Source organism: Megascapheus bottae, chromosome X (assembly GCF_031878675.1).
Source record: "Megascapheus bottae isolate mThoBot1 chromosome X, mThoBot2.hap1, whole genome shotgun sequence".
NCBI classification, from domain to species: Eukaryota; Metazoa; Chordata; class Mammalia; order Rodentia; family Geomyidae; genus Megascapheus; species Megascapheus bottae.
In genome coordinates, this window is record NC_143547.1 from 41,161,879 (window position 1) to 41,175,020 (window position 13,142).

General features: G+C 47.8%; 1 protein-coding gene across 3 annotated transcripts; it reads right to left on the reverse strand.

Annotated features, from left to right (window-relative positions):
• Nucleotides 1-389: 389 nt before the first annotated feature.
• On the reverse strand, nt 390-12,581 carry Gdpd2 (glycerophosphodiester phosphodiesterase domain containing 2). Of its 3 annotated transcripts, none has more exons than XM_090326950.1 (16): nt 12,435-12,581; nt 10,531-10,644; nt 9,991-10,094; nt 9,591-9,684; nt 9,341-9,400; nt 8,986-9,084; nt 8,393-8,486; nt 8,090-8,235; nt 7,898-7,980; nt 7,374-7,524; nt 5,486-5,707; nt 5,122-5,270; nt 2,072-2,219; nt 1,600-1,682; nt 806-834; nt 390-705 (listed from the first exon to the last, which is right to left on the reverse strand). In XM_090326950.1, the coding sequence occupies exons 2-16, from the start codon at nt 10,633-10,635 to the stop codon at nt 653-655; spliced, it is 1,620 nt and encodes a 539-aa protein (XP_090183076.1). In that variant the 5' UTR covers nt 10,636-10,644; nt 12,435-12,581; the 3' UTR covers nt 390-652. The 3 variants fall into 3 exon arrangements, with proteins under 3 accessions (XP_090183076.1, XP_090183074.1, XP_090183075.1); XM_090326948.1 differs by lacking the exon at nt 12,435-12,581 and adding an exon at nt 10,935-11,142; XM_090326949.1 differs by lacking the exons at nt 10,531-10,644; nt 12,435-12,581 and adding an exon at nt 10,935-11,142.
• Nucleotides 12,582-13,142: the final 561 nt, after the last annotated feature.

Here is a 13,142-nt window from a genome sequence, read left to right on the forward strand (position 1 = left end):
GCAAGAAAGCATCTAAATTGCATGGAAACTGTCAACTTTGTCTTAGACTTCTCCAGAAAAAGCCATTTCACCATCTCCTCCGTCATTTTCCAAGCTGTCCCATCTTGAAACATCCTGTGCCTTCTGCCCAAAACATGTGCCCACAAGTTATCAAGAAATGAACACGAGGAGCTGGGAATGTGACTTAGTGGTACAGTGCTTGCCTAGCATGCATGAAGCCCTGAGTTTGATTCCTCACTACCACATAAATAGGAAAGGCCAGAAGTAGCACTGTGGTGCAAGTGGTAGAGTGCTAGCCTAGGGGAAAAGAACCTCAGGACCTGAGTTCAAGCCCCAGGACTGGGGAAAAAAAAGAAAAGAAATGTACATGAAACATTATCTTAGCAATATCTTGTTTACTTCCTTGTTTTAACTTTGGGGAGATAATTCTCTACTTTCACAGGCTTGCAAATTCTTCACGCTAGGACTCCCTGAAAACTGAAGATTTCATTTCAGCTGAGGCTTGCCAACTACAAAACTTCCTGTTGAAAAAGTCCCCCTCCCACACTGCAACCAATTATCCCATGATATTCCGTTTCAGCCTTTCTTCTTCCCCTGCGGTTGACCAATGCAAGGGCTTACATTCCAGCTGGTGAGGACTAGGAGGGTGTATTCACTCCATGCTGAAATTATTGATTCTGGTCAGCAGCACTGCAGTTTCTAAGCCTGGGAAGGTGGGAAGAGAGTGGCTCATGCAGGGCATGAGCAAGGAGATTGAGCTGGGAGGAGAAACGTAGGTGTGTGGTGGAAGAGGGGGTTGTCTTACCATTTCTTTCACTTTCCTTAGCACATCTCCTGTAGACAGAAAAGTTTTCCATTGTGAGTTCAACCAACTTCTAGCAATACATTCCACTCTGGAGTGCTTCAAACTGCCTTTCCCAGGTTCAAGGCAATTTGGTGATATAAAGAAGGGCCACAAGAAAGCCCAGCAAGAACATGAGGTTCGGACGTAAATCTCTTGGTACTAGCCAGGCATAGTGGCTCAGGCCTGTAATCCTAGCTACTCAGGAGGCTAAGATCTGAGGATCTCAGCTCAAAGCCAGCCCGGGTACTAAAGACTGTGAGACTCGTATCTCCAATTAATTAATAGAAAAGAGGAAGTGGGGCTGTGTCTCAAGGGGTTGGGCAGTAGCCTTGCGTGGAAGAGCTCAAGGACAGTGCCCAGGCCCAGAGTTCAAGTCCCATGACCCACAAAAAAATAAGGGATGGTCTAAAATGTCAAAAATGACACAGACCACACATCTAGCTCCAGATAGTACTTGTGAATTTGGTCATCAGCCCCATTACCAGGAGGCTGGGGAAAGGAAGGACCTAAAAATTTAAAGCCCAGAGCTGGGATCATGTGGCTTAGTGGTAGAGTGCTTGCCTAGCATGCATGAAGCCCTGGGTTCGACTCATGGTACCATATACATAGAAAAAGCCAGAAATGGTGCTGTGGCTCAAGTGTTAGAGCTCTAGCATTGAGCAAAAGAAGCTCAGGGACAGTGCCTGGGCCTTTTGTTCAAGTCCCAGGACTGGCCAAAAAGAAAAAAAGAAAGGGCTAAGGTCCAAAGCACTTACCTTCGGAGGAGGAAGGTCCACAAAAGCAGCAGGATGGAGACAGCATTGGTAATGATCCATATCATTAAGTAGGTTTGAGGGGGCTATGAGAATAGGAAAAGGCTCCTGTCAGTGGCCAGAGCCTTAAGGATAGTAGATGAGGGGGAAATAAGAGACAAAGGGACATGGTTAAAGAAAACTAGAGATGCTGGGTGCTGGTGGCTCACACCTATAATCCTAGCTACTCAGGAGGCTGAGATCTTAGGATCACAGTTCAAAGCCAGCCCGAGCACTAAAGTCCGTGAGACTCTTATCTCCAATTAACCACCATAAAACCGGAAGTGGCGTTGTGACTCAAGTAATAGAACACTAGCCTTGAGCTGAAGAGCTCAGGGACAGCAGCTAGGCCCAAAGTTCAAGCCCCATGACAAACAAAAAAGAAAAAAGAAAACCAGAGATGGGAGAAGAGCAATGACAGTCCCAGAGTCCTTACAATAAGCCAGATGGGGTAACGCATCTGCTGCAGCAGCTGGCAGTCGTTGGTGGTGACTGAATCCACCCCTGCACACCAGAGCAGGGAGAAGAGCCAGGGCTTGTTCACTACAAATAGGTTCACTGACACATTATCTTGGTGCAGTGCCCTGTGGGAACAGGAAAGGAATGGGGAACATTCAAAACTGTGGTGTACATGCACAGCAGGCATGGATTTACAGTGTTATTGCTAAGTGCTATTGGCTCTAGCAGACCCTGACCAAAGATGATATTTCTCTCTCTCCCTCTCCCTCTCTCTCTGTCCTCTGATGGGAATCTGCTTTAATCGTATAACTCAATATTGCTCCCAGGATCTTGAACTCAGGGTACTGTCTCTTAGCTGTTTTTGCTCAAGGCTAGTGTTCAATCACTTGAACCACACTTTCTGCTTATTTTGGTAGTTAATTGGAGATAAAAGTCCTCATGGATTTTCTTTTCTTTTCTTTTCTTTTTTTTTTGCCAGTTCTGGGCTTGAGCTCAAGGTCTGAGCACTGTCCTTGGACTTTCTCAAGGCTAGAGCTCTACCACTTGAGCCTCAGCACCACTTCCGGCTTTTTTTTTCTATATATGTGGTACCAAGGAATCGAACCCGGGTCTTCATGCATGCTAGGCAAGCACTTTAACCACTAGGCCAAACTCCCGGCCGTCTTCATGGATTTTCTTGCTGGACTCTCTTGTCCTCACCAGCTTCAAATCATTATCCTCAGATCTCAGCCTACTGAGTATCTAGGACTTCAGGCATGAGCTACTAGCATCCAGCCAAAAGTGATTTCTTTTCTTTTTTTTTGTAGGTCATGGGGCTTGAACTCTGAGCCTGGGCACTGTCCCAGAGCTCTTTAGCTCAAGGTTACCACTCTACCCCTGGGCCTGGGCATTGTCCCTGAGCTCTTTAGCTCAAGACTACTGCCCTACCCCTGACCCAAGCCCCACTTCCCATTTTCTAGAGGTTGACTGGAGATGAGTTTCAGGTCCTTTTGTGCCTGGGCTGGCTTTGAACCTTGATCCTCAGATCTCAGCCTCCTGAGTTGCTAGGATTACAGGCGTGAGCCACCATGAGTGGCTAATGATGATTTTTCTATGTATAGATGAATTCTGTTTCCTAGTAGGATTCTATCCACAAGTCCCAGATTTTGCTGTCTGAGGCAATGAAAAATGTATATCTACCCTTTGTCCCATGATGGCCTTGCCAAGATCTGAAGGTGTGAGGCCTCATTTCACTGAGCCTTCTCTTTTGCACACCCAACAAAAAGCCTTAGTTCCTTCAACCGTTCTGGTTATCTATTATTTTCTTCACAATCCAAGCTTTTCTAATCTGATCTTACTCCAGTTTATCAATGTTCCTTTGAAAATGTGCCTTTGAACATGATACACCAGATAATCTTGGACCAGCTGTGAGCAGAGCAAGTTGATCTACCTCTGGACACTGCCTGCAGGTTAGCCTTTTGCAATGTTATTACCCCCAGGCAAGTCTATCGGTGTTCCATCAAAGCCAGCGGCTTTTCCATACATGATTCTACTGATGCAAGTGTTTCCCCTCTCTCTCTTTCTCTTTCTCTTTCTCTCTCTCTCTCTCTCTCTCTCTCTCTCTCTCTCTTCCTCTTTCTTTCCTTTCCTTCTTTCTTTCTTCCTTCCTTCCTTCCTTCCTTCCTTCCTTCCTTCCTTCCTTCCTTCCTTCCTTCCTTCCTTTTTGTCAGTTCTGGAGCTTGAACTCATGGCCTGGGCTTTCTCAAGGCTAGCACTCTATCACTTGAGCCACAGCACCACTTCAGGGTTTTTCTGTGTATGTGGTACTGAGGAATCAAACCCAGGTCTTCTTGTACGTTAGGCAAGGACTCTACCACTAGGCCATGCTTTCGTTCCCCCTCCTCCCTCTTTCTGAGACAGCATCTTGCTATGTAAACCAGATTTTTCTTGAACTTTTTATCTTCTTTCCTGTGTCAGCTTCTCAAGTACTGAGGTTATAGGTATGTGCGTCTACACCTGGCTATCATTGACAGCTTGATAAAATGTTCTTGTATAAAATATTTACAGTAACTGAGCAATCGTTCAGTTCACATTTTTCTGTAAAACCATTGGCATATTCTAAGACACCATGGCAAACCAATGTTTAGACATATATTTACCCACTGGGTCAGCTTCTGAGGCCCGGTTCACAACTGGGACTCTCCCATTTCTCTCTCCTCTGGACCGATTCCCTCTTTCCTGATCTCTTTCATGTAGAATAAAAGGTGAACTACTTCTCCTGGATTATAAGGCCTACCCAGTTTGGCCCTTGCCTGGCTCTCAGCTTCACCTGCCTCTTGCCTTTAGACTAAGGAAACCACTAATGACCCATGCTTTTCTGCTGCTCTTCCTATACTTAACTGTGTACCCAGACCTTTCCACTTATAAATTCTCAGATCTTACTTCAGACATCATCTCTTTAGATGCTTTCTGACATAGTTGCCTGGTTTCCATGACAATCCCCTAACTCAAAATCCCAATCACTAAGACATTTCAATTTCAATTTTATAGCACTACCTAATACGCATTATTTTAATTGGTTTATTGTCTATATCTTCTTTTCTTGTGTGTGTGCATGGGCATTGGGACTTGAACTCAGGGCCCGAACATTTTGTGCACAAGGGTAGTAGTGCTCTACCACTTGAGCCACAGCTCCACTTCCCACTTTCTTGTGGTTAACTGGACATAAGAATCTCATGGATTTCCTAGGCTGACTTTGAACCACAAACCTCAGATCTCAGCCTCCTGTGTAGCTAGGGTTATAGATCTCAAACACTGGAACCCAGCTTTGTCTATTTCTTTTACTAGTACCTAAACTCTATGAAAGTAGAAATCTTATTTGTGCTTGTGCCCCAAAGCCTGCAACAAATATCACTCAATCAACAGCAAGTATCCAATAAGTATCTGTTGTGTGAGGGAATGAAGCCATAGCTTCTGCCCTCCCCACACTGTTTTTTCCCTGCCCTGAGCTTTGGTTTCCCTTTGGTTACTTTTTTTTCTGGCACTCACTTGATGTTCAACAGTGGCAGTTCTTGATAGGGTAGGTTGAGAAACTGAGGTTTCTCGGTTGTGTTGCCTTTCTGCTGTCCATATATCTGGCGCATTTGTGGGGCTCTTTGTTGAACATTCGCCCTATCTTCATCTGGTAGCCAAAGGACCTGTAATTCAGGAAAGGTGATTATGAAGCTGAGAAGACCTAGGATTCAAGGGAGCCATGCAGGAAAAGTTGGGCCCCAATATAGGGTATGTAAGCTGAGAGGAGGGGCAGAGCACTGGGGCAAGAGGCAGCCCTGAAATCATTAATGGCCTCGGGAAGGCAGGGTGGGTGGAGGGACAAAGTGGCTTTCTTCACTGGGAGCCCTGGTATCATCACCATGGCTTGGGGAACCCTTGCACTCAGCACAGCCTCCAGTGTTTGGTTCACAAAGGTGTCGTAGTATGTGTGGTTTCGTGGGGGTCGGCGCAAGTCAAACATGATGGAAAGGTTGAGAGCTGCTGCTTCCTTCAGTAAATCTTCTAATGCTGGTACTGTCTGATTCCTGGCCTCTTTCTGATCAGGGCCAGAGAGATGTTTGGCACCCCAAAAAGGGTATCTCTAAAAGAAAGGAAAATGATTTTAACATCCGAATAGATCTAGCTTTTCCCCATTGTCGCCATCTTTGCTCACATTTCCTCCCCTTTGGTACTCAGCTCCTGCCTCCTCTAAGTTAGGGTCTCTGAACCGTGGCTTGCTTCTCTCTAGGACATTACTCTGTGACCTCAACCTCCTAGTGGTTTCCTGACTTCCTGTCTAGTTTCTCTTTTCCCCATTAGGTCTCTTCAGTCTCATGGATACCTTTGGCTTCATCCCAGTTTATCTGTCATACCCCTCTCCATGGTCCATCCACAGCTTGAGCTACTTTTCCTCAACGTTCTTTCTGCTCCTTTTGCCCAACAACTCCAGAACTCTGATTCAATTCTCAACAACTGTCTGCCTGCTCCACTCTCAGAACTATGGCCTGAGTACTGTCGTGAGCAACTGCTGCTCAGGAGGGGAAACTAGCTATTTAACATTTATTAATTAATCGTTAGGTGCAATTCAGTGTTCTAAGTACTTCTCTCTATCCACCCAGTAACCCCCTAAGGTATGGTATTGTTATTATGCCCATTATACAGATGAGGAAACTGAAGCATAGGTTGTCTAAGGAATGTTGAGTAGAGCTTGCAAGTGGTAGAGCCAGGGTTCAAACTTAGATGTTTTTAATTATATATATATATATGTCATCATATAGAATTGTATTCATATTTTTAATTGCAAAAGTCATGGATTTTCCTGCCTGAGCTGGCTTGGAACCACAATCCTTAGATCTCAGCCTCCAGAGTCACTAGGATTACAGGCATGAGCCACTGGTGCCTGGCCCAAGAGACTCTTATCTTCAGTTAATCACCAAAAATCCAGACGTGGAGTTGTACCTAAAATGGCAGAACACTAGGCCAAACTCCCTGTTTTGTTTGTTTTTTGTTTTTTTGTCGGTTGTAGGGCTTAGCCTCTGCATCTATGAGCTGTCCCTGAGCTCAAGGCTACCACCCTACCCCTTGAGCCACAACACCACTTCCATTGGCCCTAGGTTTTTTATTTTTATTTTTTGCTGGCTAATTGGAGATTAAAGTCTCATGGACTTTCTTGCCCCAGCTGGCTTTAAACCCCGATCCTCAGATCTTAGTCTCCTGTCTACCTAAGATTACAAGCATCAGCCACTGGGTCACAAGGCTGGCCTCAAATCTCAATCCTTCAGATTCCATTTCCTGAGTAGCTGGGACTACAGGCATAAGCCACCACATCTGGGATGGAAACATACCTTTTCATATTCTTGCTGTTACCCATACTTGTCCTTCTGTCTAGATAGAGTTCCATATCCCAAGAGCTGGGGGTGTCCTTCCGTGGTAAAATGCCTATCTAGCCTGCATTCCATTTCAACTTGGCCAACACAATTCCCCATCCTTGCTTTTACCTATCTTATGAGGAAACTCTCATGTGACATGCTTCTTATAATCTTCCTCTGGGCAAAGGCACTCCTGATGTGCTGAACAGTGACCTCTCTCTCCTTTCTTCCCTGGAAAAGTATTTTTATTACACTAGGTTTCCTATTCTAATTATTACCTAGGCTTTCTTCTTTACTAGATGGGAGTGACTTGACAGCTACCATAAGGCTCAGCAAATACTTATCAGTAAAATGAACTCTGTCCTTTCTGAATGTCACTGTACTCAGATACGTCCTCACCTCTAGAAACCAAGTCCCAGCATTCAGCCTCTGCAGTTCAGCCCAGGAGAAGTCGCTGCTGTGAGCTGTAATTCGAGCTGGAAATACAGAGGCTACATCTGTGGTCCTGCCCAGTTGCTCATCATGCATGAGGAAGGGGACACCATCAGAGCTGAGGACACAAGGAGTGTCAGAGGGCCAAGATCTATAACTGGTTTTATTTTAAAGGCAATAACAGGGCTTGCTCTCAAGGCCTTGCACACTTGCTTGTTCATATGGTGCTCTACCACTTGAGCCATGTCTCCAATACAGCCTTTTGCTGCTTCATTGGAGATAGAGTCTCAAAGACTTTTCTGCCTGGCCAGACTTTGAACCTTGACCCTCTGGACCTCAAACTCTCAAATAGGTAGGATTACAGGTGTTGAGTCATTAGTAGTCACCTTTGCTTTTTTGCCAGGGGAGGTGGGGGCGGGCGGTGGCTGCTCATTTTTACTTGAGCTATTCTAGTCCCCAGCCCCCAGATCTTAAGCCCCACCCTCTGTCACCTGACCATCACGTCTGTCTCAAATACTGTTGCTCCGCATTCAGCTGTCTTCCTCAGGGACATCAGTGTGTTCTCCGGAGCCAACTGAGAAAGAGAATGAGTATAAAGGGCGGAAGCCGGAAACTCTCAGGCCTGACTGCGGCCTGGAGAAGCAAACCTTCCCCACTCTCCTCGACTTCTGCCCATCACTTACCATGGGAGCTCCTCGGTGTCCAACTAGTCCAGGTTTGGGGGGTAAATTTCTAGGTTCCATGATGCAGGGTGAGGATACGTATAGGGGGATCAAGTAGATGAATAGGGCAGCTCCAAAATACAGAACGAGTAGCAGAATCTTTGGACCTGTAGAGATTGAGGGGCAGACACTGGAAGAAAGAGAAATGTGAGGGGCTGCTCTAAAGGCAGAAGACAGAGTGCAGGTCTGGGAAACAGGGGATTAATGGTTGGAGCGAGAAGCCATCAGCAGCCAGCAAATGTTAGTAGGGATTGTGATTGGCACCTCTTGGGTGGATACGATAGAAGGTATCAGCCACAGGCCAGGCCAGGAGTGTGATTCCAGCAACTGCTCCAATGTGAAGAAATGGGGCCGTGGCCTGTGAATAAGAGCTGGTAAGGAGAGCTCTTCCTACTGCTACCTACTTTTTTTTTTTGGTCGGTACTGGGGCTTGAACTTAGGGGCCTGGGTGCTGTTAGCTTCCTTTTTATGGGGGGGAGGGGCCAGTTGTGAAGCTTGAATTCTGGGTTAAGGTGCTGTCCCTGAACTCTTCAGCTCAAGGCTATTCCTCTACCACTTGAGCCAAAGCTCCACTTGCAGTTTTCTGGTGGTTAATTGGAGATTAAGAGTCTCACGGACTTTCGTGCCTAGGCTGGCTTTGAACCTTGATCATCAGATCTCAGTCTCCTGAGTAGCTAGGATTACAGGTGTGAGCTACCAGTTCCCAGCTTACACTATACAGTCAGTCCTTTGAGGGACTGACATGCAGAGTTTAGAGATTGCTACAGTGTTAGGGGACCAGGGAGGAACATTTGCTTTAGGATTGGCCACAGGTCAAGGCTCTCACCTAGACACTGGAGATCAGATGAGCCACTCACCTGTAGTGACATATATAAGCTATGCCACTCCTGGCGCCACCGAATGTCTAATCCCACAAGGCCAGTGGCCACAAGAAACATAATGAGGAGCACTAGCACCTGCAGGGGAGAAGGATGAATGGGACCTTCTTTGTCAACCTAGGCTCCTGGTTTATTTTACCTGGGTTGCCCTTCACTTTATTGAGACAGGATCCTTCCCAAACCCTGACAGAGACTCTTTCACTGGGCAAATGTTTACTGGGTTTTAGGTCTTGGATTCCACCCCAAAAGTAGAAAAGGGAAGTCCTCATTCAACTGGCCACCAAGTACTGGGCTGTGGCATCCCCTCTTTCCCTCACTGTCAATCCTGCCATACCTTGTGGAGACCATGTAGATGGAGAGGCTGTCCACAGAGGTGTAAGAGCAGGGCCAGGAGCTGGAGGCAGACAACAGGGACACTTAGGTGGCACCAAAAGTTCTAGGGCTAGGTTACTGAGGGAAGGCTTTTGCCGGCTGGTACCTCCCTCCCACCCAAACATTAGCAACCTTCCCTGAGGGCAAGAGGGAAGAGCGGAACTTGAAAGAAGAGCTAACATGGACATTATGCCAGATGCTGCAGAACCCACCAGTAGCAGGGATGCATATGTGACCAATAGAGAGATGATCAGGACAAATGCCAGGGACCAGTCCATCCAGTGTCCCCAGTGGCGGAAAAGGAACCTGTGGGAAGGAAGAAGGAAATAGCCAAGTAGGGGAAAGGGGGTGAATTGTGGCCTTGGAAGGAGTTGGGGTTGAGTGGATTCACTCAGAAGGGAGAAAGGAGAAATATCTTCATGGGCTTAGGGATCTAAGGAGTAGGGTTTCATGGAGGGGTTTTCTAAGGGGCTTAGGGTACCAGGGAGCTGGAGGGACTAGGTAGGGCTGAGGATGACTGATGGGTTCCCCCCTCAACACCCAGGGGGCCAGGGTAGGGAGTAGGTGAACATATATGCTGAGGAAGTAAGGGGTGGGGAGCCTGGGACACACTCATTGAAGTTGTGCAGGTCATTGAGAAGGATGAGCCCAATGTACAGCCAGGCCAAGGAGAGGAGGAAGGTGAGGAAGAGCAGTCCAAGCCAGATATAGTCACACTGTAAAGGGGCAGAAGAAAAAGTCTCAAAACCTATGCCCACTTTTGCTCAGAGGCCCCCAACCATGGGCAGTTCGAAAAAGCTTCTTGTCATGCATTGGGCTGCTGTGTTGTGAGCAGTTCTTTCCCATTATTTAAGGGAGATTTTCCTCCTGCGGAGAGGAAAAAAAAAACCCTCCTAGCCAAGCGTCCCTGTGGCAGGCATGTCCTGGAGACTTATCTCCAACTAATCACCAGAAAACCAGAAGTAAAGTTGTGGCTCAACACTCACAGGCCTTAAGCAAAAGAGGTCAAGCCCTGAGTTCAAGGCACAGGATGGGAAAACAAGCAAACCCTTCCTCCCTGTTGCCTAAGAGCAACCTAGGCCATTATGTTCCTTTCCTCTGATAGCGCAAAGGCTTTCAACTTTCAGCAGCAGGCCCCCATCCCTACTCCACCTTGCTGGTATGATTCCTTTCTTTGAGGCCTTTTCTCCAATGGCAGCTATACAGGCAGTGGAGGCAGCGGGCCCAGATGGAGCGGTAGTCAAGGGACTCAGCCATGGTGAAAGCCTGGGGGGAAGGGACACTCTTCTGTCAGGGACCCTGGCAGAAAGCAGATCTCAACCTCCCCTTCTCAGTGTATTTGTGGAGCGTGGGGGAAGGCCACAAGCCTGGGCCACTGCTAGGCAACAGAGGGAAGTCACTGGGCGGGCTTGAGAGCCGTGGATTGGATGAAGCCTGTACTCCTGGCTCTGAGCCTGGTAAAAGACAGTTTCTTGACCCTTTCCCTTTATTTTCAGTACCTGGAAAGCCAGTGGGACCAACAGGAGGATCAGCCTCTTGGCCAGCAGAAAGCATACCTGTGTACTCCAACTCCTCCCTATATAACAGCAGTCTGATGGAGGTGGAGTGCAGGGTGGGTCTTCAGGAGAAATTGCCTCAGGGTGAGGTGAACTTGGTTCAGCAAGTTGAGGCAGATTTGGCTCTGATTGACTCGGCCTCATGCTGAGTTCTCTTCCCACCCGGGGAAGCTGTAGGGACCTTAAGCAGTTCTGACCTGAGGCTAAGGGAGGCCCAGCCTGTTGTTGCTTAGTTGCTATGGATACATAGATTGTACAAATCACAAAGCCCTGACTGAAAGATTCTCTGTGTCCACTTCCCAGGGGGTCGGGGATGGGGGGGTGGGGGCACTGCTCGTAAGTGGAAGACTAGGGGAACTAGCTGCTGGGATCACTCATAGTCTGTTAAAAGAACCTTTTTCCTACTGGCACACACCTGGCAAGTCTAAGCTCCAGCAGCACACAGTAGCCTAGTCTTTTCCTGCCAAGCCACCCCCCAACCCAACCAGAAACCAAGGCTCCACCTTCCCCCTTTCAGCTGCCCCACCTTCTGTGTTAGCTTAAGCGAAAGTACAGGACACATTGGGGAAAGTTCTCTGTCTCTCTGTCTGTCTCTCTGTCTCTCTGTCTCTCTCTCTGTGTGTGTGTGTGTGTGTGTGTGTGTGTGTGTGTAGGGGGGGATGTCTTGGAGCTGGGGATCTGATCCCAGTGCTGTGTGCTTTTGGGTCTGCCTGAAACCAAGCTGATTCCCTAAACTATGCTGCGGTCTGTGATTGTGATTTTTACACAAGTCAGTGTGTGATTTATGACAGGTGAGAATTTTATTACTGAGCCAATGTAAGTGGGTAGGTGGAATCTGTGTGAGTTTATGTATCATATGTGTTGTACTAGTGGGTTAAAAGAGAATTCAGTATATAACGATACACTCTGTGTGTGTGTGTGTGTGTGTGTGTGTGTGTGTGTGTGTGTGTGTTTTAAAGGACATGGTTCTATGGTATCCAGGCTCCTCTGAGGTGAAATTTTAAGGAGTGTAGTGGCTGAATCCCTGCAAAGAAAGAAGAATGTGGCTGCTCCTAAAAGTTCCTCTCCACTGGCTTACGTTGGGAAAGGAGTGTTGGAGTAGGGGTGGGGGATAGGGGTCTGGAGTAGAGGGAAGAAAACGATTTATTCCAAGTACCTTCCCATGTAAGCCTACCCCTGTTGAGCTGTTGTAGCTCATCCTGAGCCCATTCATCCCCTGACTGGGCTGCCAGTAGCTTGTCCTGAACTCCAGTCCAGACCTGCCTTGTTTGAACCTCAGAATGCCTTCTAGAATCCCACCTCCCTGTCATGAACCGATGAGATCAGGATCTGAACAGCCTGAAAAACCCAGGCAGAAGGAATCTGACAAGGGAGCTAGCTGCTCAACCTGTGGATCCCAGCTCTGATAGGTGAAGAGCTCATCTGCACCAGCTCTTCCTTCCCACCCCACCGGCCCGCCAGCTCACAGCAGCAGCCCCCACCCTTCCCGATCCCTCACACCTTTTCTCAGCGCAGCTCTGCTCTCTGCACTGCTGCTTCCCAGCTCCTCTGGAGTTGTCTGCCTCCTCCTTCTTGTAATCCTTGGCTCAGCCCCACCAAACAGGTGGCACTGTTGCCACCTACAGGAGGATGTGTGGGTCCTCTCTGAAGGCCTGCAGCTGCTGTATGGCCTGGGCCCAGCCACAGTGGGAAGATGGGAAGGGAGTGAGTGGGAGGGAGACCAGAACTGCTTCTTTACTTGCTGGCGACCAGGGGGCTTGGGGAGAAGAATTCCTTTGTGCAGCTTTCCCCATCCCTCAGTCCCTCCCCTCTGGTCCCCTCCCTAGTCCCTGCCAGGCTTTGTCCTCGCTCAGAGAGGCGAGAGCTGAGGGCATAGGCTGGCGGGAAGCTGGGGGGAGGTGACCACACAGTTTTACAGTGAGTGAGGGGCCCAATCAGGCCCCTGGAAACACTTGCAAGTGTGAGAAGCTTTCAAGTGTGTGAGAAGTGTCTCAAAGCTTCCTGGGAATAAAGCCCTCAGTCATTAGCCATTTGTGCTCTTATTACCAAATGTGCAAGGAATATCTATAAAATGTGACTGCTTCCTACACTCTATTTCTGAGCCAGGGGTCTTCATAAGCTATGGGAATAACGAGTGACAACTTAGCAGCCCTGCCTTTTATGTCACCCCATTCAAAAGTTGCTCATCTAGGTAAGGCTGAGTCGTGT

Excerpts from the sequence above, each read along its gene's own strand:
- Gdpd2 (XM_090326948.1), bottom strand. The coding sequence starts at position 11,078 with ATGAGGCCGAGTCAATCAGAGCCAAATCTGCCTCAACTTGCTGAACCA. Across the intron at positions 10,095-10,530 it reads AAAGGAATCATACCAGCAAG|TGTGACTATATCTGGCTTGG; the intron begins GTGGAGTAGGGA and ends GCCCCTTTACAG. Across the intron at positions 9,401-9,590 it reads CATATGCATCCCTGCTACTG|CTCCTGGCCCTGCTCTTACA; the intron begins GTGGGTTCTGCA and ends GTCTGCCTCCAG.